The 21,302-nt window shown below is 34.3% G+C and overlaps 12 protein-coding genes and 5 pseudogenes across 17 annotated transcripts, besides 2 other annotated features; 12 read left to right on the top strand and 5 right to left on the bottom strand.

Moving 5' to 3' along the window:
- Positions 1-42: part of a mobile genetic element that runs on past the window's edge.
- A 658-nt stretch (positions 43-700) lies between these two features.
- Positions 701-1,105, top strand: TVAGG3_0891880 (oxidoreductase activity, acting on NAD(P)H, oxygen as acceptor; the record flags this gene model as incomplete). The annotated part of the gene is made up of 1 exon (XM_001295672.1): positions 701-1,105. The coding sequence occupies one exon, from the start codon at positions 701-703 to the stop codon at positions 1,103-1,105; it is 405 nt and encodes a 134-aa protein (XP_001295673.1).
- Positions 1,106-2,469: 1,364 nt separating this feature from the next.
- TVAGG3_0891870 (uncharacterized protein) lies at positions 2,470-2,782 on the top strand (the record flags this gene model as incomplete). Its single annotated transcript, XM_001295673.2, has 1 exon — positions 2,470-2,782. A coding segment is annotated over one exon (313 nt), but the record flags the coding sequence as incomplete, so codon positions are not given.
- Positions 2,783-4,079: 1,297 nt separating this feature from the next.
- Positions 4,080-21,302: part of a mobile genetic element that runs on past the window's edge.
- Positions 4,680-5,203, top strand: TVAGG3_0891860 (annotated as a pseudogene). The gene has a single exon. A coding segment is annotated over exon 1 (524 nt).
- TVAGG3_0891850 lies at positions 5,283-6,158 on the bottom strand (annotated as a pseudogene). The gene has a single exon. A coding segment is annotated over exon 1 (876 nt).
- On the top strand, positions 6,175-6,576 carry TVAGG3_0891840 (uncharacterized protein; the record flags this gene model as incomplete). Its single annotated transcript, XM_051250886.1, has 1 exon — positions 6,175-6,576. One exon carries the CDS (start codon positions 6,175-6,177, stop codon positions 6,574-6,576), a length of 402 nt encoding a protein of 133 aa, XP_051086361.1.
- Positions 6,596-6,751, top strand: TVAGG3_0891830 (uncharacterized protein; the record flags this gene model as incomplete). Its single annotated transcript, XM_051250885.1, has 1 exon — positions 6,596-6,751. The coding sequence occupies one exon, from the start codon at positions 6,596-6,598 to the stop codon at positions 6,749-6,751; it is 156 nt and encodes a 51-aa protein (XP_051086360.1).
- On the top strand, positions 8,465-9,933 carry TVAGG3_0891820 (annotated as a pseudogene). Its single transcript has one exon. A coding segment is annotated over exon 1 (1,469 nt).
- TVAGG3_0891810 (His-Me finger endonucleases family) lies at positions 10,343-10,927 on the top strand (the record flags this gene model as incomplete). Its single annotated transcript, XM_051250884.1, has 1 exon — positions 10,343-10,927. One exon carries the CDS (start codon positions 10,343-10,345, stop codon positions 10,925-10,927), a length of 585 nt encoding a protein of 194 aa, XP_051086359.1.
- TVAGG3_0891800 (uncharacterized protein) lies at positions 10,964-11,824 on the top strand (the record flags this gene model as incomplete). Its single annotated transcript, XM_051250883.1, has 1 exon — positions 10,964-11,824. The coding sequence occupies one exon, from the start codon at positions 10,964-10,966 to the stop codon at positions 11,822-11,824; it is 861 nt and encodes a 286-aa protein (XP_051086358.1).
- TVAGG3_0891790 (uncharacterized protein) lies at positions 12,029-12,691 on the top strand (the record flags this gene model as incomplete). The annotated part of the gene is made up of 1 exon (XM_051250882.1): positions 12,029-12,691. One exon carries the CDS (start codon positions 12,029-12,031, stop codon positions 12,689-12,691), a length of 663 nt encoding a protein of 220 aa, XP_051086357.1.
- On the top strand, positions 13,170-14,083 carry TVAGG3_0891780 (annotated as a pseudogene). The gene has a single exon. A coding segment is annotated over exon 1 (914 nt).
- On the top strand, positions 14,954-15,565 carry TVAGG3_0891770 (organellar and viral DNA polymerase type B; the record flags this gene model as incomplete). The annotated part of the gene is made up of 1 exon (XM_001296661.1): positions 14,954-15,565. The coding sequence occupies one exon, from the start codon at positions 14,954-14,956 to the stop codon at positions 15,563-15,565; it is 612 nt and encodes a 203-aa protein (XP_001296662.1).
- On the bottom strand, positions 16,183-16,844 carry TVAGG3_0891760 (annotated as a pseudogene). Its single transcript has one exon. A coding segment is annotated over exon 1 (662 nt).
- On the top strand, positions 17,093-17,539 carry TVAGG3_0891750 (uncharacterized protein; the record flags this gene model as incomplete). Its single annotated transcript, XM_051250881.1, has 1 exon — positions 17,093-17,539. One exon carries the CDS (start codon positions 17,093-17,095, stop codon positions 17,537-17,539), a length of 447 nt encoding a protein of 148 aa, XP_051086356.1.
- On the bottom strand, positions 17,556-17,975 carry TVAGG3_0891740 (protein of unknown function, DUF4108 family; the record flags this gene model as incomplete). Its single annotated transcript, XM_051250880.1, has 1 exon — positions 17,556-17,975. One exon carries the CDS (start codon positions 17,973-17,975, stop codon positions 17,556-17,558), a length of 420 nt encoding a protein of 139 aa, XP_051086355.1.
- TVAGG3_0891730 (uncharacterized protein) lies at positions 18,801-19,249 on the bottom strand (the record flags this gene model as incomplete). Its single annotated transcript, XM_051250879.1, has 1 exon — positions 18,801-19,249. A coding segment is annotated over one exon (449 nt), but the record flags the coding sequence as incomplete, so codon positions are not given.
- On the bottom strand, positions 19,281-20,105 carry TVAGG3_0891720 (uncharacterized protein; the record flags this gene model as incomplete). Its single annotated transcript, XM_051250878.1, has 1 exon — positions 19,281-20,105. One exon carries the CDS (start codon positions 20,103-20,105, stop codon positions 19,281-19,283), a length of 825 nt encoding a protein of 274 aa, XP_051086353.1.

Below are 21,302 nucleotides of genomic sequence, written 5' to 3'. Positions count from 1 at the left end.
GTTCTAAATTCTGAAGTTTACATGATCCTCTCGTGTGCACCCTTAAATTTTCGATATTCTTCTTCCTTTGGCTCTATTAAATATGTAACAGCATTTTCCAAAATTGGCATTAAATTCGGGTCTAGTTCAAGCCCAGCAGTTTGTGATAAACTCTCTAAATTATCGATCGGAAATTTATCCAAGTTATTATCAAAGGATGTTATTTGATCTTGAATATTATCAACAATATTAAGAGTTTTGTCTTTAATTGACGATACAAAAGATCCAATTCCGCTCCATAGACTCTTGGCAGGAGATGAATCTTTCGGAATTGAAACAATCATTTATGTTTCCTAAAAATGGTATTTTAATAAGTCATAGAGCTTCATGATCATATAACAAATCATATGTCATATAGATCGGATAATTTTTTTTTCTCAAATTATTGGATTAAATATTAATCCAAAAGATTTTCAAATCATAAAATAATCAATCCTTTGAATCATCGGTTTATCTCAAATTTTGAATTCATTGAATTTTTATATTTTATTTTATGGGAATTGCCCAAAGTGCAATTAATAGGGGATTCATTACTGACAGTGATGCAGCCAAGATGTCTGAAATGAGTTATTTTTCAGAACGCCAGATATTCATTTTAGCCCAAATTTTTAGAATTCTTTCTAAGGAAGCAGAAATTAATGCAGAAACATTCTCAAAAAACATGAAGATTAGTAACAAGAGTATAGGAGAAATATTATACAAAATTATTGATAATGATGGAAGCGGAAACTTAGATTTTACAGAATTTGTTGAAGGCTTGAACAAGTTTCATCCTAATACACCTTTTGATGAAAAAGTGAAACTTTGTTTTCAAGCATATGATAGCGATGGAAGTGGAGCTGTATCAAAAGAAGAAATTAGTGATGTAATAAAACTATCTATTCAAGGAAGTAGTTTAATTGAACTTGAAGATGCGCAAATCAACTTATTGGTTGATCAATTAATTAATACATATGATAACTCTGGTACTGGAGAACTTTGCTTCAAAGAATTTCATCAAATGGTTTCTTCTGCTCCAGGAGTTATAGAGAGTTTTGATATCAATCTTGATGTTTTATTTGGTTAAGGCATCATGTTTATCTCAAGAAGAGGCATGGCCATGTTTTATACCATTATATAATATTGACTATATAAAATTTCCATTTGTGAATGAATGCTATAGCATTAATTTTCATTTGTTTTCATTTATTTAAAGGTAGTTACAGTATTTATGTTTGATTTTCCCCATAAGGTGATATATTGAGAGGAAATCTGTCAAAAACGATTATTCTTAATTCAAAATTTTCGATACATTTTAATAAAAAATAAAATCGGTTTTAACATATTTAAATAAATTTAAATTAAGGATGTCAATTCAAAAAAAAAAAAAAAAAAAGGTATTGGGGCTTCCAGGCACTTCGTGCCCTCTAGCCCCGAAGATGTTTTGTCACTTTTCTGTCACTTTTCAGGGAAAAAACATTTTTATTAAATATAAAATGAATTTTACAAAACCACCGTTACCCTTCTTTGGAAATAAGAGTAGATGTAAAGATATTCTATTGAGAGAACTTAAGAAACTACCGAATGGTCTAACATTTGTAGATTTGTTCGGTGGAAGTTTCTATATATCTCATTTGTGCCATACTGTATTTCCTGACTCAAAGATTATATGCAATGACTTCGACAACTATATGAACCGTCTCAAACATATACCAGACACAAACAAAATATTGAGTGAGTTGAAAGAAAAGATACCTATAGGTAAGATGGAACGTATACCATTAGATAAGAAAGATATTGTCAGAGAGGTTTTGAAAAAAGCAGAGTATATTGACTGGGATAGTATATCTTCTAGACTATTGTATAGTGGTTCTATAAGAGTTCATGACATTGAAACACTTATGTCAAACGTTTATATCTTAACTATACAAAGGTTTTCAAAGAGAACATAGAAAAATATACTGAGGGTATAGAGTTTGTGAGATGTCATTGGACAGAGTTGTATGAAAAATTTAAAGACAAGGAAAATGTTTTCTTTATAGTAGACCCGCCGTTCTATAACACATATGATTTTCAATACCAAGTAGACTGGACTTTGAGAGACTCTTTAGAAACTTTAGACGTTTTACATAACCATCCATGCTTTTACTTTACATCCGATAAAAGTGGTTTGGAAAGTGTCATGAGATGGTTAGAGGATATACATGACTATGATTTTAGATACGATAAGATAGAATATGAGAGAGGTCCTATAAACCGGAAAAAGTGTCATAACAAAGAAATTTATTGGTAAGTAAATGTGGTTTGAAATAGGACTACTTTTTTAGGTTTTTTCCATTGTGTCATTTACTTATTTGACGTGGCAGAAAGGTACAGAGAATATGAAGATGAACCAATACCTGCAAATGTTCAGCATATGTACTCGTAAGAGATATTTTTATCTAATATTAAATGGACGCACAGAACTTAGCGAATGCACAGCAACCTGGACAACCAAACCCAGAGAATATTCCAAATGAAGTTAGAATACAAACTGCAATGGCAAACTATGGTCAAGTGCCAACAGATGTACAAATGCAAACTGCCATGTCAAATGACGCTGCGTTAGGCTTACCACCATGGTATGCAAATATGAGATGGAAAGAGTTTTATACAAACCCTGAAGTGGGATATAAACAACTCTATGCAGATGACGCGAACACAGGAGTTGACCCAGAGTATGTTTTCTACCAGAGGAGAAATAGAATGTATGAGCTCCAGTTAAAGAATGCTATGGAACTCAACAGGAAACGCAAAAGACTAGGTGGACATTAGATTTTTACATATAGTAAAATGGGTTTCTTTGGAAGAATAGGAAACTTCTTTCGAAATGTTGGAAGAGGTATATGGAATGGAATAAAATCTGTCGGAAGAGGAATTTGGAACGGTGTCAAAAATATTGGCAAAAGAGTAGGTCAGTTCGTTGGTATTATACCTAAAGACCCTGAACCAGAAGAACAAGCTCCTGTTATACAACAGCCTGAACCTGCACCACAGTCTAGTTGGCAACCAAATCCAACACCTCAACCGTATTAAAATTATATTTTTACCGTTCGATAGTAGTTGTATATGAGACTAAGTTCTAAGTAAAACGCATGGTATAATGGAACTATTCTCTTTCTTCCATCTGTTGTAAACCATACTTGAAAGTCTGAAATACTTCCACTTGGTGTTCATATAGCTTTGTAGGTTTTTCGTAAAAGTCATTTGCCAAGCATAAAAAAGAGTTTTGTGCACCAGAAAATGAAGCATGAACTATAATAGCATCTGAGTCGAAAACATTTTCATATGTTCCATTAGGGTTTTCGACTTCATAAAAGTTCGGGTGTACTGGATATTCTGCAGGCTGATTTAACATCCTCAAAAACTATACCATGCCAAGTTGTTATATTTTGTAGAAATATAAACGTCTTCTCCAAGGTCTTCTATTCTATTGATTTTAACAGTTGCATTTTTCCTGTCATATAAAATATCGATGTGGTACTCCCCTTCGTCAATGTTGTACTGTTTTGCATATTCGAGATAGATATCGTTTATTTTTTCTTGAAAAGCTTGAAGAGTTGTTTCTAAGTTTACAAGCAAACTAACTTGTAAAAGTTTTCCCTGTACAAATTTCTCATACGCACGTTTTTCTTTGTTATAGTATCGAACTTCAAAACCGACCGTAAATGGGAAACCATGTATGGCTTCTGAAATGAACTTCATTCTACGAAAGCCAATAGCTTTTGTGACGGATGGGTCTCTTAACCATCTTAGTGAGTAGTCAAAACGATAGCCTTCATGCTTTACGGTCTCTGTCTCAAACTTTTGACCGACATTCGTAAAAAGTTCATCTAATGGTTTAGTTGTAGCAACTCTTGAATTTTCTTTTTCTATTGAAAGCATATTTATCTAGAATAAAAATGTCGAAAGAAACAGCGTCTATGAGAGAAATACAACACAACCGACAACTCATTGTACAAGCTCTAAATAAGAACACAACAAACTTTTCAAACTATTCTAAGATATCTGAGTCATTGAAAGAAGGAAACTTAAAACTGACGATAAACCCAATGACAGACGAGTTTCTGTTTCAAGACAGTAAGAACCATACTGTTTGTATAAATCCAACAAAAAGAACTTTAAACGAGAAACCTATAGATGAACTTCTTTTGAAGGCAGATATTGACAACAAAGCTGACAAAGAGTATGTAGATGCAACAAGAGACTATATTCTCGCATGGACAGATAGAACATACCCACAAAAACATCATACACAATAACATCTATGACGTAGATGAACTTCAAGAAATGTTAGATGACAAAGCGGATAAAACATATGTTGACAAAAAAATGTCAAGTGAAGTGACAAGAGCTGACAAAGAATATTCTAAAAAGACTCATACACATACCATTGCAAATATTACAAACTTACAAGAAACCTTAAACAAGAAAAGTGACGTTGGACATACACACGATTTCTTCGCAACTGTTGTATAGAAAATATTGCAGGAACGGTTGAAGAACCTGATGGAACTGGTGGGGATGTATTAAATTGGAAACCTCCTAACTTTCCACAAGGTTTAACATCGGATGAAGACATAACGACGATGAAATACACTAGATGTAGAAATGTTTATGTCATGGAGGATGAAAACAAAGTTAAATTCACTGCTCAAGATTTATATGATAAAAAAGCAGACAAAACAGAGCTTCAAACGTTAAAGACAGAAATACTTCAAACACTATATCCTATAGGTTCTATTTACACGTCAATGAACTCTACCAAACCAGAAGTAGTACTTGGTTTTGGAACTTGGACTCAAATAGTCGACAGGTTTTTGTATTGTGCAAACTCTTCAAAGGAAACAGGTGGAAGTAAAACGATTTCAGGTGAAAACTTACCTGCACACAGTCACTACATAGATTTAAGTACATCTCAAGCAGGTTGGCATAAGCATAGATTTTGGGATTGGTCAGCAATGAAAAAAGGTAAAGGATATGATGTTAAAGACAACGTTCAGTTTGCTATAAATTGTTTCTGGGGTAGCACACAGGAGAAGGAAACCATACACATCGCGTTTCAGGGTATACGCAAACAACGGGACAGAGTAAAGACTACATGCCACCTTACATGACAGTTTACGCATGGTATAGAAATGCTTAGTCGTCATTTTCAACTTCTTTAGCATATTCGTCAGGAGTTGTCTTATATTTGTTAGGAACTGTCTTTGAAAGTATACCACCTTGAACCTTAACAAGTTTGAAACGAGGTCTGACAATAGTAGTTTTATCTTCTGCTTGCAGTCTGTACATTTTGCCATGTTTGCCTAAAACTTCATAATATTCTCTTGTATACTTTCTTCTATTTTTACGAACACGAACGTGAGTACCTGTCGAGTTCCCATTGTTGTCATAGTCAATAGTATTTTCATATGGGTCGCGTTTAGGTATTTCTATTTTTACTTTGTCACCTTTCTTAAGTTTGAAGCCTGGCATTCTTTCTTGTTTGTCTCTTTTGACTAAACTATTAAATATATAGTCTTTCTCTAAGTCGGGGTTGTTTTTCATTTCTTCAGGGGAGTGGTTTCCCAAACCTTTTTGTTTACGGCTATTGTAAATATTTAAAACTTGTCTCATCTTTGCCATGGAGAAGTGTCTATACTTGTCGTCATATGACATTTCATCTACCTCACCACCTTGTGGTTGATTTAAGTCTCTTAAGATTTTTATACAACTGTCAATGACACCAAGAGCAGAATGGTTTTGGTCGACAATGAAATATTGGTTTACATTTTTTGAATGCAGATAGTTTTTAATATCGTCTGATTTGAAAGAACTTTCACAGTCAGATGTCAGTTTTGTTGGATGGTATTTGTCAACGAATATTGTCAAAGCAGTTTTCACATCTAAAATATTTTTGGACCATAATGGTATGGCTTCACAGTATCTTGTGTTTTGACCAACAAATATTAGCCAGTATGGTGGTCCATCTTCTCTATACCTCGGAATGTTTTCCAAGATATCCATAAACCAAGCATTTGGTGTTGAACTAAAGATTTTTACCATGAGTGCTTTCTTTGTTGCCTTAGAAACATAGGGTCCTTGTTTGAATTCGTCATTTTTAACCCATAAGAAATGGGTTTATTTGGCGCATTAGCAGGAGTCGCATCTAGATTTTTACCCGCAGTGGGAACACTAGCCAGAGGTGCATTTGGAATTGGAAGGAAGATTTTGAGTACATTAGGTATACTGAAAGAGAAAGCACAACCTATTATACAAACCGTACAGAAAGGTTGGGATGTAGCACGAGATGCAGCAAATCTTATTCCAAATCCTGAAACAAGAGGAAAAGTTCAAGGATGGATGGACAATGTAGGAAGACAAGCAGGAAACTACTATAACAAAGCAAATGACTACTATAACCAAGCAGGACACTATATGGACCAAGGTGAAAGATTCTTTAACAGAGGATATAACCATGCACAACAGTGGGTAAACAACAACCAACCTCAACCGCCTCAAACGTGGGGAATGTAAATTTTTTTACTGAGATGAAATGAACAATACAGCATTGAGACAAATGGGCTCAAGATGGATTTGTCGGCTTCCAGCAGTTACACCACCACGTGTTTGTCAAGTTCTTCCTATACCTCAGGAAGTTTTAGACCGACTTAAAAAACCTCAACAACCAGTTGAAAACAAACCAAACTAAAATTTTTTACTGAGATGAAATGACCGAAGAAGTTGAAACGGTAGATTTGACACCACAAACAAAAAGTTCAGAACCATTGTCAAAACCTGTCAAAGAACTTACAGATGAAGAGAAAAATTCAATAATAGAAAGTGCTAGGTCTGGAAATACAAACTCTAACTACAAAGTCACTTTTCATAAAAATGGAACGGCAAGTATCTCAAAAAAGAAACAGACTCTCACAAATAAAATATTGAAGTCTGAAGGAGCTTTCGAGACAACAGATGGAAAAGTTTACTTCACTGACCAACAGTTCATTATAGAACATCTCATTGACTTAGAGTCGAAATATTCTAAACTTTACAACAAACACAAAAAGTTGAAAGGAAAACAAAAACAAATGGCATATGACATTTATGAAGATGTTAACGACACAACTGTTCAAGCAAGTGAGGTAAAGTCAGATGAACCGAAAAGTGACGAAAAACAGATAGAAGAAGGGAAGCCAAAAACTGAAGATAAACCAAAACCAAAGTTTAGTCTGGAGACTAAACCAAGCCAACCTTCATTAGCTGGTATGGGTTGGCGTCAAAGACTTATGGTAGCAGGTGGTTACGTAAAGTAAAGAAAAAACATTTTTTTATTTTATTTGAACTGTACGCTGAGTTTGTTGGAGAAGACCGTTGGGAAACTTGTTTGTTAGATGAGAAATATGAAATGGCATACCATTTAAAACAAAACATTTTTTTCAAAAAAACATTTTTTTATTTTATTTGAAATGTACGCTGAGTTTGTTGGAGAAGACCGTTGGGAAACTTGTTTGTTAGATGAGAAATATGAAATTCACTGTTGTGAGTCATTTGAAGTCAGAAACAAAGAGACAAAAAGAGTTTTAAGCGGATGGGAGCGAAATGACGGATATGCTATGATGAGGATGAGTGGAAAAAACTATTTTAAACATATTGTCATTGCAACTCATTTTATACCGAACCCTAACAATTTACCTTTTGTAGACCATATAAACCGTATAAGAAATGACAATAGACTTGAAAACTTGCGTTGGGTCACTTGTTCTGAAAACAGTAAGAACAAAAGCAAAATTGGAGATATAGTATTCGAATTTGTCGACGAACTAGAAGATGAAACAATTGAAATTACAGACTATGGCGAGCATACGTTTGAGTTTTACTACTACAGCGAAGAACAGGACTCTTTCTACTTTTATACCGGCGTAAACTATAGAAAATTACAAGTATGTTTTACTAAGGAAGGCTATGCTTATGTAAACGCTAGAGATACAGATGGAAAAAACGTTAGACTATATCTTAACAAATTCAAGAAGCTATATGGCATACCATTTTAAAACAGTATATTTTTATTTTTATAAAAATGCCCCCATATAGAATGGACAGAAAATCTGCTAGAGTAAAAGCAGAGTTAGAAAGATATGGTTGGAGAGTTTCAAAGAAGTTTAAATATAGGAAGGGAAAGCCAATAAAAGTCTATGACAAACTATCTGGTCTTCGCTACGAGATGGACTTAGAAACAGCGCGCGCCAATTATCCAAACAGACTAGAGAGGTTAGAAGAAGAACGTCTTATGGACATGCCTTTCAATGTTAATGAGCCTCAAGTTGAAGGACACGACGGCTTTGCCAGGTTCTACTGGAAACATGACGAACAATTGCATCCCTTGAGAAGGAAAAAAGGAAAAGGTGAAGACAAACATGCTCCCATGGAAAGAACAAGATATGCATATGAAAAGTACCGTGAAGTTAGAAGTAAAATTACATCTGGTCGAACCTTTACAGTAAACTTTGACGAAGGAAAGAACAAAGAAGGCTTCATGGGTGTACTTGCTGCCATACAAGACGGAAATAAGAAAGGATACAATCTCAGACTAACCGTAACAGATTTGGATGGTCACATTTACTATGCACATGGCAATGTCACAACAGCCGCACAACTTCTTGACGCTTTCAAGACTACAAAGAGAGAACAAATGTTTGACTCCGACTCAGATATTTTGAATGCAATTGAAGGAATTGCAAGCGTGAAGTTCGAATGGTACCAACCTAACCTCAAGCAGTCAGACAACATGCTGGATACTTCCCGTTCAGAAATAAGTCTGACATTGACTTAACAAGGTATGGAATTTACAATTCAATTGAAACAATTGTCAATGAACCTTGTATTCTTACATGTCTCAGGAACTCTGGTCTTGTTACAGATGAGAAAATGAAGTATCTTGAGTCATGTGTGAAGACAAGGTACATTCTCAGAAGTCAATTGACAAAAATTGCACCGTTGGCAAATGTGAATATCCGAGTCAACATTCCGACTGAGAAAGGTTCTTCGCACGATGACTATGTTGTTGACAAAGACTTACCATGGTTGAAGATTGTACTTGTCCACAACCACTTCATGTTGAACGAAAGTCTTACAAACCCATTGTTCGGAAAAGGCAAGTGTAACATTGTCAGAGCTGTTAACATTCTTTTCGAGAAAGGCTTGTTGGAACCAATTCCAGATGACAAGCTGACAGAAACTTTTGTACCAAAAGACGAAACAAACTTTTCATTGTTGGTAAGACCAAAGTTTTCCGGACAAAGTTATAGCACAAAAGAAGTACACAGCTCCAAAAGGAGTTGGATTGTTCGGATACAACCTGAACCAGAAGAACTTCCAATGAGGTTGCAAGAACTTCAAGATGCTATAAACAAACTTCCATTGAGACATCCAGTTGATGTCAAATTGTATTGGAGAGCATCTGAGTTAGGTCAGAAAATTTTATATGAAACAGGTTGCTTTGACGATGTTTATGAGATAACAGGCGAGGTTTCTCAGAAGATAAGAGACTCACTTGAATTTCCACGAACTGGTCCGATTGGATGCGACAAGTTCGACTCATACGAAAAAATATACTATGTCGACCTTAACGCTGCGTACATGAGGTTCGTCCAATATATTCCAACTGGAATTCCAAACGAAGACGGTAAGTTCCCGGGAAGGAACTATACAGTTGGAAAAGTCATACAACAAATGTATGATATTAGGAAAGCTTCAAACCCCAAACTTGCAATGACATTCAAATTGCTTATGAATTCGACATGGGGGTATTCCATTAAAAAACCTCAAAAGATGAAGAGTAAACACTATGAGAAGGTCGACAACTTTGTTGAAAGGTTCTCCCCTTTTGTTTGAAATACGAATTTACTCAAGGTCAAGGTGGCTTAGTAACCACAGTAAAACCTATTGTCGAACATTGGTCTTATCCTCAGTTCGCAAAGGCAGTCCTTGACAACTACAACAAATTCTTCTCGGAAGTTAAATCCAAAGTGAAGGTATACTATGAGAACATCGATGCACTCATGACGAACGAAGAAGGGTATAACAAACTCATTGAAATGGGTTTAGTCGGTGAAAAGATGGGCTGTTTTAAGCTAGACAAGGTATTTTCCGAAGTTCATGTAATATCGAAAAGGAAGTACTGGGCCGTACTTGAAGACGGCACAGAAATAAAACATTGCATGAAATAAAACATTGCATGAAATAAAACATTGCATGAAATAAAAACATTTTTTCAAAAAAACATTTTTTTATTTTATTTGAAATGTACGCTGAGTTTGTTGGAGAAGACCGTTGGGAAACTTGTTTGTTAGATGAGAAATATGAAATTCACTGTTGTGAGTCATTTGAAGTCAGAAACAAAAAGACAAAAAGAGTTTTAAGCGAATGGGAGGGGAATAAAGGATATGCTGCTATGAAGATGGGTGGGAAACGCTATCTTAAACATGTTGTCATTGCAACTCATTTTATACCGAACCCTAACAATTTACCTTTTGTAGACCATATAAACCGTATAAGAAACGACAATAGACTTGAAAACTTGCGTTGGGTCACTCGTTCTGAAAACAGTAAGAACATAGGCAAATTTGGAGATATTGTATTCGAATTTGTCGACGAACTAGAAGATGAAACAATTGAAATTACAGACTATGGCGAGCATACGTTTGAGTTTTACTACTATAGCGAAGAACAAGACTCTTTCTACTTTTATACCGGCGTAAACTATAGGAAATTACAAGTATGTTTTACTAAGGAAGGCTATGCTTATGTAAACACTAGAGATACAGATGGAAAATGCGTTCATATACTTCTTAACAAATTCAAGAAGCTATATGGCATACCATTTTAAAACGTTTTTAAAACAGTATATTTTTACATATATAAAATGCTTCAGGTTGAAAAACAAAGAACAAAAGTAGCAGATACAAAACCGTTAGACTATATCTTTACAAACGCTGGTAGGAATATTTCAGATGAAGAAATTTCATCCCGCACATATAGGTTTGACTATCCAGTTCGTTGGCTTCAAAGTCCTTCAGATGCAAAGGCAATAGGATTTAGAAGAGTTTTGTTTTCAAATAGAACTAATGCATTCATGTTCGCAGTATATTTTCACGGTCAGTATAAAGGTTCTGATGGTCTAATAGAAAAATTTGACGAAATGAAAATCTTTACAATTCGTTCAGACGAAAGTCTTGAAAAAACTCTAAATGACTTTCAAACTCAAATGAACAAATACTACTGGGAATTTCAAGAAAAATACCACTCTTTACTAAATGGAACATACTATCTGAAGCTAGAATACGACAAGATGAACTCCACCGTTTCATTTCAAAAGATTGAAATTAACCCTCCAAGAGATACAGAGTTTTTATATTGGGGGGTGGACAGGCGTTCTTGGGCACAATTTCTTCGGTTACTAAACCAGAACGAACCATTACCACCAGATGGTCCATTTAAATTTATACTTCCACCAACAGATTTGACAGTTTATAGAAACGTGTTCGACCCTCAAAATGTCATGTGTCATGCAAGTTTCAGTTCAAGCAACAACAGTTTTCTTTGTATTGGTAAGGACTTCTATGACTTTGCTTCTAAATTCTACGAACCACCTAGTAACAGTTTCTCTGACTTTCAAGTCTGGTTCACAACAAACGGTGTGCAGCATATAATTCCATTGTACTATGACTTTTATCTCGAATTGTCTTTCATATACAACTACGGAAAAGTGCTGAAAAAGTATTGAAAAATATATTTTAGGTGAAGTGGTGAGATCTCACCTCTTTTCTCACCTCTTTTCTCACCCTCTTGAATTTTCATGAATTTCCTTAAGATAGAAAAAAAGTGAGTTAAAATGAGATTTTTATCGTTGTGGTCCGACGGTTAAGCCACAAACGAATGTCCGACGTCCCACCAAAAAATATTTTTTATTTTTATTGTAAGAACTGAAATGACAGTCGAAGCAAAAACGTTCACGAACAAATCTAATGGCGAAACATTCACAAAAGGCACTTACAACGGTATTGAAGTCTTACGTAGAGACAAGGATGGTTATATAAATGTAACAAATATGTGTCAGCAGTTTAGGAAAGACTTTAGAAAGTTGTTGGAAAATAAGTCCTGGGAAGAGTATTTTAAGGCATTTTGTGAAGAATATACCAACCGCCGGAATTCCGGCGGTTGCTTTTTATACAAAGTTCATGCAGGAATTCCCGATGAAATCAAACAGGTTAGAGGAACGTATGCAGACCCAAGACTCGTAAACTATATAGCAATGTGGGCTTCTCCAAAATATTGTATAGCAGTTGGAAAAATTATGGACTCCATAGACAAGAAAGTTCATGAGAAATTAGATGAAGAAGAACTTGAAGATACAGCAGAGAATGCAAAACCTTTGTTCGAAGAAGAAGTTAGAAAAATGCATGAAAAACAAATAGAACATGAACGTGAGATATGTTCTGGTTATAGAGACTCTCCATACGAACTAGACCAATGGGAACAAGAAGATTTAAAGAGAGAATTTAGAGAATATGAACTCGCTAAAGTTTCATTAGAAGCTGCAGAAGAGAGGTTAAAAGGTTGGGGTCCTTTTGTACAAAAATATTGTGAGTAAATGAACCATTTTATTTTTATCATCGTAGAAAACACACAAAACTCTTGAATTTTGTATAAAAAAAGCAACCGCCGGAATTCCGGCGGGTGGTATATTCTTCACAAAATGCTTGTTTTGTTGAGACTTCTTCATCTAATTTCTCATGAACTTTCTTGTCTATGTTTTGTCATGACTTCTTCATCGTATTCTTTCACCCGTTGAATTTTGTATAAAAAGCAACCGCCGGAATTCCGGCGGTTGGTATATTCTTCACGAAATGCTTGTTTTTGAGGTCGAGCCAAAAGTGGCTCCACCGTATTTTTCAACCAAAACTCTTGAATTCGGCAAAAATATATTTTAGGTGAAGTGGTGAGATCTCACCTCTTTTCTCACCTCTTTTCTCACCCGTTGAATTTTCATGAATTTTGACACTTTCACAAAAAACATAAAAAAAGTTAGTTTTTTTAAAAAAATATTTTTTTATTTTTATTGTAAGAACATGTTAGCAACAACAGCACCAAACTCGTTAGTCATGAACCCAACTTCAATGTTAGTAGAAATGAAAAGCTTCATTCCTTCTTCATATACTTTCGAAACAGAAATCCAGAAGATAAAGCAGGAACTTCTCCAAGGAGATTTAGACTGTAGTGCGAAAGATGAAACAAATGAAGAATATCTTTATGAAATGCAGGATATTATTGACCATCTACCTAAACTTCCTGAAATACAACAACAAAAGCTCACTATTCCTGAATTCGATGAAATAGAAGTCAAAGCAACTGACTCAGTAGAAACCAAGAAGTTCATACGTAAGGTAAACTATGAGTTTCTTGGATTTCATTGCAACCACAAAGTCATGGACAAAGACTGCGATATGGTATATAAAAATGTTTCTGACATATATAAATCTGAAGAATTTAAGACCTACGACAACTTTGTTTCGTTAGTTGCAAAATGTGTATGGCAGATAAGAGATAAAGATAAAAGAGGTAAAGTATGGAACGAACAGATAAAACCAGCAACTTTTGAGTTAAAGAAAACCATTGACGCCTTAGTCATACTTGCAGGTTTATTTCAATGTACAATGCTAAAATGAACCCACAATGTTCAAAATGTAAAGCAGCAATGAGGAAATATAACTACTCCGTCAAAGAGATAGAAAGAATGCGAAACGACTATGCAGATTTAAAGAAAGAAGCAGAGAAACCAGCAGAAGATAAAATGGACATGTTGACATTTCTGAACAAAAACTATCCAACAGCTGACGATTTCCTTCTATCTGACGTCAAGAAGAAATATAAAGAAACATTCGGCATTGTGAAAACTTTTGACATACTGACAGAAGAAATAGAAGCTACAAAACTGTTTAGAATTTCAAATATACATCGTACAATTCATGTAAAACGCTTGTGAAAAAGAGGTGAGAAAACAGGTGAGAAAACAGGTGAGATCTCACCTCTTCACCTAAAATATATTTTTGCTGAGTAAAATGACCAAATTTCATTATATAACTGTTATGAGTGACGAAGAGAACTTTGACACTTCGTAAAAAAAATCCCTGAAGTCTCAACAAAACATATACGAAGAAGTCTATTTCCTGGACTGTTGTCAAAATGTCATGTTGTCACACTTTTTCAGAGAAGTTCATTTGACCGAGGGACCGAGGGACCGAGGGACCTGGTTCCACCTAAAATATATTTTTGCTGAAAAAAATGACCAAATTTCATGATATAACTGTATTTTTTTGACGAAGAGAACTTTTACACTTCGTAAAAAAAATCCCTGAAATCGTAAAAAAATGACCAAATTTCATGAATTTCCTCATATGTTTGCTACCCAAGGAAAACCGAGGATAGAGATTCCATTCGAAAATCGTAAAAAAAAACTCATGAAAATCGTGAAATTTCTCTAGACCGACTTTTTCCGGCCTAGCCTAAAACACATGAAAATCGTAAAAAAACTCTATGAAATCAGTGAAAAAATGCGAGTACGTTAAAAATCTTACTCGCCTAAAACTCATGAAAATCGTAAAAAAACTCTATGAAATCAGTGAAAAAATGCTACCCCGATTTTTACAGGGGTCGAGATTCCATTCGAAAATCGTAAAAAAAACTCATGAAAATCGTGAAATTTCTCTAGACCGACTTTTTCCGGCCTTGCATAAAACTCATGAAAATCGTAAAAAAACTCTATGAAATCATATCTTTTATACAAGATGAAAAAATAAAATTAACGCTAGTTTTTTTAAAATATTTTTTTTTATTTTGTATGTAAGAACAGGAAATGACAAGCACTGAGTTTGAAACAGTTAAAAAGATAGACAATGAGATCAAGGTGGTTAGAATAGGTGATTTAAACGTAAGATACTCAAAGAAATACAAAAAATATTCTTTGTCAGACATTATATCTCCATCTGGAAAGAGAGCAAGCGACTGGGTTAGAATTGCTTCTACTCAGAAAATTTTGACAAGAAATCCTGAGCTTATGATATCGGTAAGATTCTATGGAACTACAGCATATCTCATTGACAAAAGTCTTATACCAATAGTTTTGTTATGGATTGACCCAGTTGTTGGATATAATTTCATAACATATGGTTCATTCGATACTGAACGTTGCAGTGAGGGCTTACTTTACATCGTTCAGAAACCGAAGGACTTCAATACAAAGAGATATAAGATAGGAAGAACATTTAATATAACTCAAAGATATGACAGTACAGTCAATAGAGTTAAGGTTGCGTTTGTTAACGATATGAGAGCTGCTGAAACAGAACTACTTGAAAAGTTTGAGAAAATGTATGGTGCTCCCACGAGAGGTAAAGAAACGTTTGAAGTAGATGAGATCGACAAAGCTATAAAATTATTTGACGAAGTTGCTGAAAAATACATGTAAAGCGTTTATTTTTCAAGCTTGACACCAAAGATGGCTCAGGTAGTTCCTAACTAGCTCATTTATCTCTATAAGGTAGATTGCCTCATCTGCTGGGTCTATGTCGGTCATTGTTTCAAGACAAGTCTTTTACTTTTTCAAGACAAGTCTTTTATTGTTTCAAGACAAGTCTTTTACTTTTTCAAGACAAGTCTTTTACTTTTTCAAGACAAGTCTTTTACTTTTTCAAGACAAGTCTTTTACTTTTTCAAGACAAGACCCGTTATTTTTCAAGAAATTTTTTGGTGTAAAGTTCTCAAATTTGAGAACAGTGGTCTTGATTGAAGACGATACCCGTACTTTTTCAAGACAAGTCTTTTACTTTTTCAAGACAAGTCTTTTACTTTTTCAAGACAAGTCTTTTACTTTTTCAAGACAAGTCTTTTACTTTTTCAAGACAAGTCTTTTACTTTTTCAAGACAAGTCTTTTATTGTTTCAAGACAAGTCTTTTACTTTTTCAAGACAAGTCTTTTATTGTTTCAAGACAATGTCCGACGTTCCACCAACCGAGTCCATTCCAAAGCCAGAAGAACCGACAGCCCCAGCACCACAACAGACTAAGACTAAAACACTTACATTTTTACGCTTGACTTTTTACAATTTGAACTTTGTTCGCGTAGATATGAATTCTGAAAGAAGTATGAGGGTCTTGTATGACTTTGTACTTCTCCCATAGTTCATGTCTGTCAAACTTACCTGCCATGGACTCTTTCATAAGTTCCATGAAATCGTCTTCGGACAATCCGGGGAAAAGTATGATATCAGTAAGTATTCTCTTTACATCCTTACTTAAACTCTTGGCTGTCTGTACACAAATGACAACTGAGATGTTAAAGTGTCTGAGCTTCTTAAGAATTCGACACATGTCTTGTTCTCTGTTCTTTAACAAAGGATGAGAAGCAAAGTCATCTAAGATAAGAAGACATCTGTGAGGGTAAGTCTTCCAATCGTAAGATTGCAATTTCTTCGAAATGTATTCTATCTCTTTCTGTTTGTTTCTGAAGTGTTTCTTCTCTAATATTCTCTGCATTTCCTCATTTGGTCTTTAAACTTAGAATTGACATACTCATTTATAGCATTGTACTTCAAAACTCTTCTTTGGTACTTCTTTATCCAATCTAACAACTCAGAGTCTTTTATACATACTAACTTAGACTTTTTTATAATATCTTTGAACGAATTGACGGTTTGGTCAAATTGACCAGAAGTACTACAAATGACTACTAACTCATAGAATGGGTTTTCTCATCTAGTTCTTGTTGTTGTGCAGCCATTTTAAGATAAGTGAAAGTCTTGCCCGACCCAGGTGGTGCGATTAGACCTGTTATACCATTCTGAGCAAATAAGAACTTGTCATGTATGGGTTTTATCTGAGCATTTTCTAACTTCCTCTTGTTCTTATTTAAAACATTCTCAAATTTTTTGTCAATGTCAGCAAACTTTTTTTCTAACATATTTTTAGAAAAATTAAAATTTTTATCTTTTAGGAAATGTCTAGCGATTTCGCTATCTATATTCGAGACAAGCTTTTCGACAGCAAAACATCTGTCGACCATAAAATCTTACATAGTGTAAACAAGAAAGGTGAATTTGTTCTAAAGTTCTGTTTCTGGGAATATGACAAGAACCATAAAACCTTAAGCAGAGAAGTCTTAAAATTTGTCAATGACAGACTTGTTGACAGAGATGACGCCTCTTGGAGAGATGAAGTCCAACAAAACTTCTTAGAATGCAAAGAAGACACATGCGCTGTTCTTGAAAATGAAATAGAAAACAGAATAGAAGAGCTATTAAAGGACAAAGAACTTTTACAAAAATATGGTTCTGAGAAGTTTGACATAACTCCACCAGAAAAGAAGAAGAGAGAAAAGAAAGAAAAGAAAGTAGAAGAAGAGAAGAAAGAACCAGAGCCAGAGAAGGGGAGATATGACATGTAAAAATAAAATTTTATTTTTAGAACATTTCTGGGTCAATGTCAATGTTCTCTTCCTCTTTAGGAGCAAACACTGGCTTAGACTCTAAAATCTTTTTACCCAATTTACCTTGAACTTCTACAACTTTAGACTCATAATATTCATAGTCGTCTGCTTTCTTTGGTTCATAAGGTATAACAAGTTTGTATGCTTTGCCTTCTTTAAGGTTTGAAAACCTTCTGTCAAAACTTTCTTTGACTGTTAACAAACCTTCTATGTCTAAGTCTTCAAATTTCGCACCATTTTTAGTCACAATAGCAAACTTAACTGGTTCGATGTTCCAAACTTTGTCAAATGAAGACTTTTCAAAATGGTAGAAGTAAACATTCAAATATGTGAATGGGTCTAGTTCTTCTTTAAGTCCTGACATGTACTTGTTTACTGAGATGAATTTCGTCATCTTTTCTATCGGATAAAAAAAAATATTTTTTTTAAAATTTACTCAGAAAAATTTTTCTTTGTATATATACCATTCTGTACGTCTAAAAGACTTTTGACATTTGCCAAGAATGTTCGTTTAGACGCTGTCATATAACCATATTCTTGACAATACTGTTTATACGAATCGTACAATGACCTTTCATCTAAACACTCAAAGTCAGTTTCATCTATGAACAGTTCATATACACTCTTGTTTGCTTCTAACAATGTTTGTCTCTCTTCGGTATGTGGAATTTGTCTTGGATTGAACTTTGAAATATCTAATGTCATGAAATATGAGAACAAGTGGTTGTAAAAGTTAGGTGTTAAAGTTTCTGCTAAGTCGTCAAAATATTCTGTATCTTGCATATGAGCTTCTGACGTTCTGACAACTACATATCTTCTGTCAGAACTTTCTAACTTCATCGGAACGGCATTGTTTGAAACCATGACGAAGTTTGCAACATTTTCACAAACTCTTTGGTCTTTATATTTTCTTTCAACAACTCCAACTTTGTCTGTTATAAGACTCTTCAAAGCATCTGAGTTCAAAACTTTTGTTGTATCTATACTTTGAAGTTCGTTACATACTATAAGTTTCATATTCTCTATTGAAGAGTTAAATTTACCGCAGATGTTTTCTAAGTTTGTCATATTCGGGTTCGAATAGCCTTCTAACAGTTTGCATAAGATATCTGTAAAGAAAGTGTTCTTACCTGTTCCTTGTTTTCCAATTATGATGAGAGCAGTTTCATTTTTAGCACTTGGATGTTGTAAGATGTTTGCAAACCAACATAAGATATACTCATAGACTCTTTCGTTTCCATTGCATATAATTTCTTTGACATGGTCTAACCAAGCTTCTATAACATTTTCTTTCCATTCTACTTGTTCGTATTTATATCCAGTGAAGATAGAATAGAAGTTTGGAGATGGTGTATAGAACTTTATACCACGAACTGAAAAATCTTCAAGTTTTGACAATAAGATATCCCAAGCATCTAACATCTTCATGCCAACTTGTACGACTTTTATTTTCTTAAGTTTCTGTTTACATTCTTGTTCTGAAACTATTGTCGCTTTAGGTTTGTTAAAGACAACATCCCATTCTTTCATGACATAACATTCTGGGGCAGAGTCAACATAAATGACTAAACGTTTCAAATTCTCGACTGCTTTGTTATAGTCTCTAAATGGACACATATTTCTGAAGGCTTGGAAGTCATAAAAATCTGAAACGTCTATTCTGTACATTTTTTATAAAAATAAAAAAAAAATATTTTTTTTATTCTTGAGCTATTTGTTGTTCTTGACTTTGTTGTTGCATTTGTTCCATTTGTTGCATTTGTTGTTCTTGAGCTATTTGTTGTTGAAGTTGTTCTTGTAGTACAATACTTTCACCAGTTGCATCTTCCAATTCGAAACTTTCTGCCGTCATTGACAAATACATAGGACATAAAAGTTTTACAGGAACAAAGTTTGCGTCAACTAAGGTTAAGTTTATGTTTGCTAAAGTGTTTGAGTTCACTAAAGCTGAAAACTCTGCATTCGAATGAACAATAGGCAAACCAGCAGAGAAAGTGTTGTTTATACGCATGAGTATCTTTTGGTCATAGTAGTTTCTGTCGACATTCGAATAGCACTTTGAACCTAAGTTTGAAACAATATATAAAATAGGTGTACTTAAAGTCAATGGAACAGATAGACCTTGTATGACACCTTTTCCTGTTATAGGAAACTGTTGGTAGTAAAAACCAGATATAAGTTTTGTATTATAGCTCATATCGTTTATACTAAACTCAGTCGGACATCCAAACATAATGAAACCTGCTCTAGTTGCAGCACATGTTACATCCGTCCTTAAAGTATTAAATAAGTCAACAAAACCTGTTGGTGGTATATCTGAGTAAGTATCTTCAAAGGAGTATTTTTTACCATTCACAACAACAAAGTCTTCTGGTGTCAAAAGAGCAAAACAGGCTTTAGTCGTCATCGTGTTTAAGGTCAGTTTACAATACCGTCCTTGAGGACTTTGTAAGTTTGTTGTTATAGAATTATATGACTCAGGGTTTTTAGTCGTAATAGTATAAACCACTATGTCTTCTGCCATTTACATATATTTAAAAGTTTTTCTGAAAGTGGAGAAGAACTTCATCTAAACTTTCACATGGCGTTTCTTGAAGTTCTCTGTCTAAGAAGTTCAAATATTTTGTAAAGACATAGAACTTTCCTTTGTCTACACGAACAAACAAAACAGGGTCTTTCATATCGTTCAAAAGTGTGTAAAGTCCTTTACATGAAATAAAGTCTATATTGTTTTTCTTCAAACATCTTTCAAGAAGTTTTGACATTTTTACTTAGCAAGTAAATTTTAATGAAATGTTGTGGTCGTCAAATATTTTTATGACGTCTGGGAAACTATATTTTAAGTTCAACGTTTCACCTCCTTTCATAACGTATATCTTGTCAATGACATTGTATGAAACACCACAGCAAGCAATGTCGGGTTCTATTTCTTTGATGTTTATATCGTCTGCCTCTGTCAAAAGTTTCAATAGTTCTTTCAAAATTTCATGAGGTGCGATGACATATGAGTTCACTTTTACAGGGTTGTGTTCGACCAAGTTTAACATTATACCCAAAGCTTGACAAATCTTCTCCTGAGTTTTAAGTTTGTCTTTAAGTTGTTGGTAGTCGTTTCGAATATCTGCAACAGAACTTAAGTCTCTGCTAACTTCAGGGTATGTTGGTTCTTTTACAGGAACTATTGTTATACCATCTTCGTCTTCGTATGGTTTCCCCACTTCAACATCTCTTTCTTTGACATTGACAACAACACTTTGACTGTTTGTTTGAGTTGGTGAATTTAACTTTACGTCTGCCACCGCCATTAAACCTTTTGAAACACTTACGCTTCTATTTTTCGGAAATGACATTTTACTTAGAATAAAAAGATGGACGTATTTGAGTATCTCTTCGAATTGAAGCAAAACAAAGTTTACACACACAAACAATACAAGTTCATTGATAGAATAGTTCTTTACACAAACAATGGAAAATGTTATAGAATAGCAGTCTTTGCTGAACCAAAATATTTTCATAAAGCAAAGAAAGTTGGTATAACCGAGATGGTGAAAGTTCTTGAAGCAGACAAAAATATAACAACAAAACTGACCGATATTTCTAAAGGTAAGTTTTTAATACAATACTATATCAAAACTGGCGTACTGTCAATATTTGACGGAGAGAAGTCAGTTCAAGAACAACTTACTGACCTGCTGCCAAAATCTGCTCGATGGAAGCTGTC

This window comes from Trichomonas vaginalis, chromosome VI (genome assembly GCF_026262505.1).
Source record: "Trichomonas vaginalis G3 chromosome VI, whole genome shotgun sequence".
Taxonomy (NCBI): Eukaryota; Parabasalia; order Trichomonadida; family Trichomonadidae; genus Trichomonas; species Trichomonas vaginalis.
The sequence above is the reverse complement of the archived record's forward strand: the minus strand, read 5'-3'. Positions and strand labels throughout refer to the sequence as shown.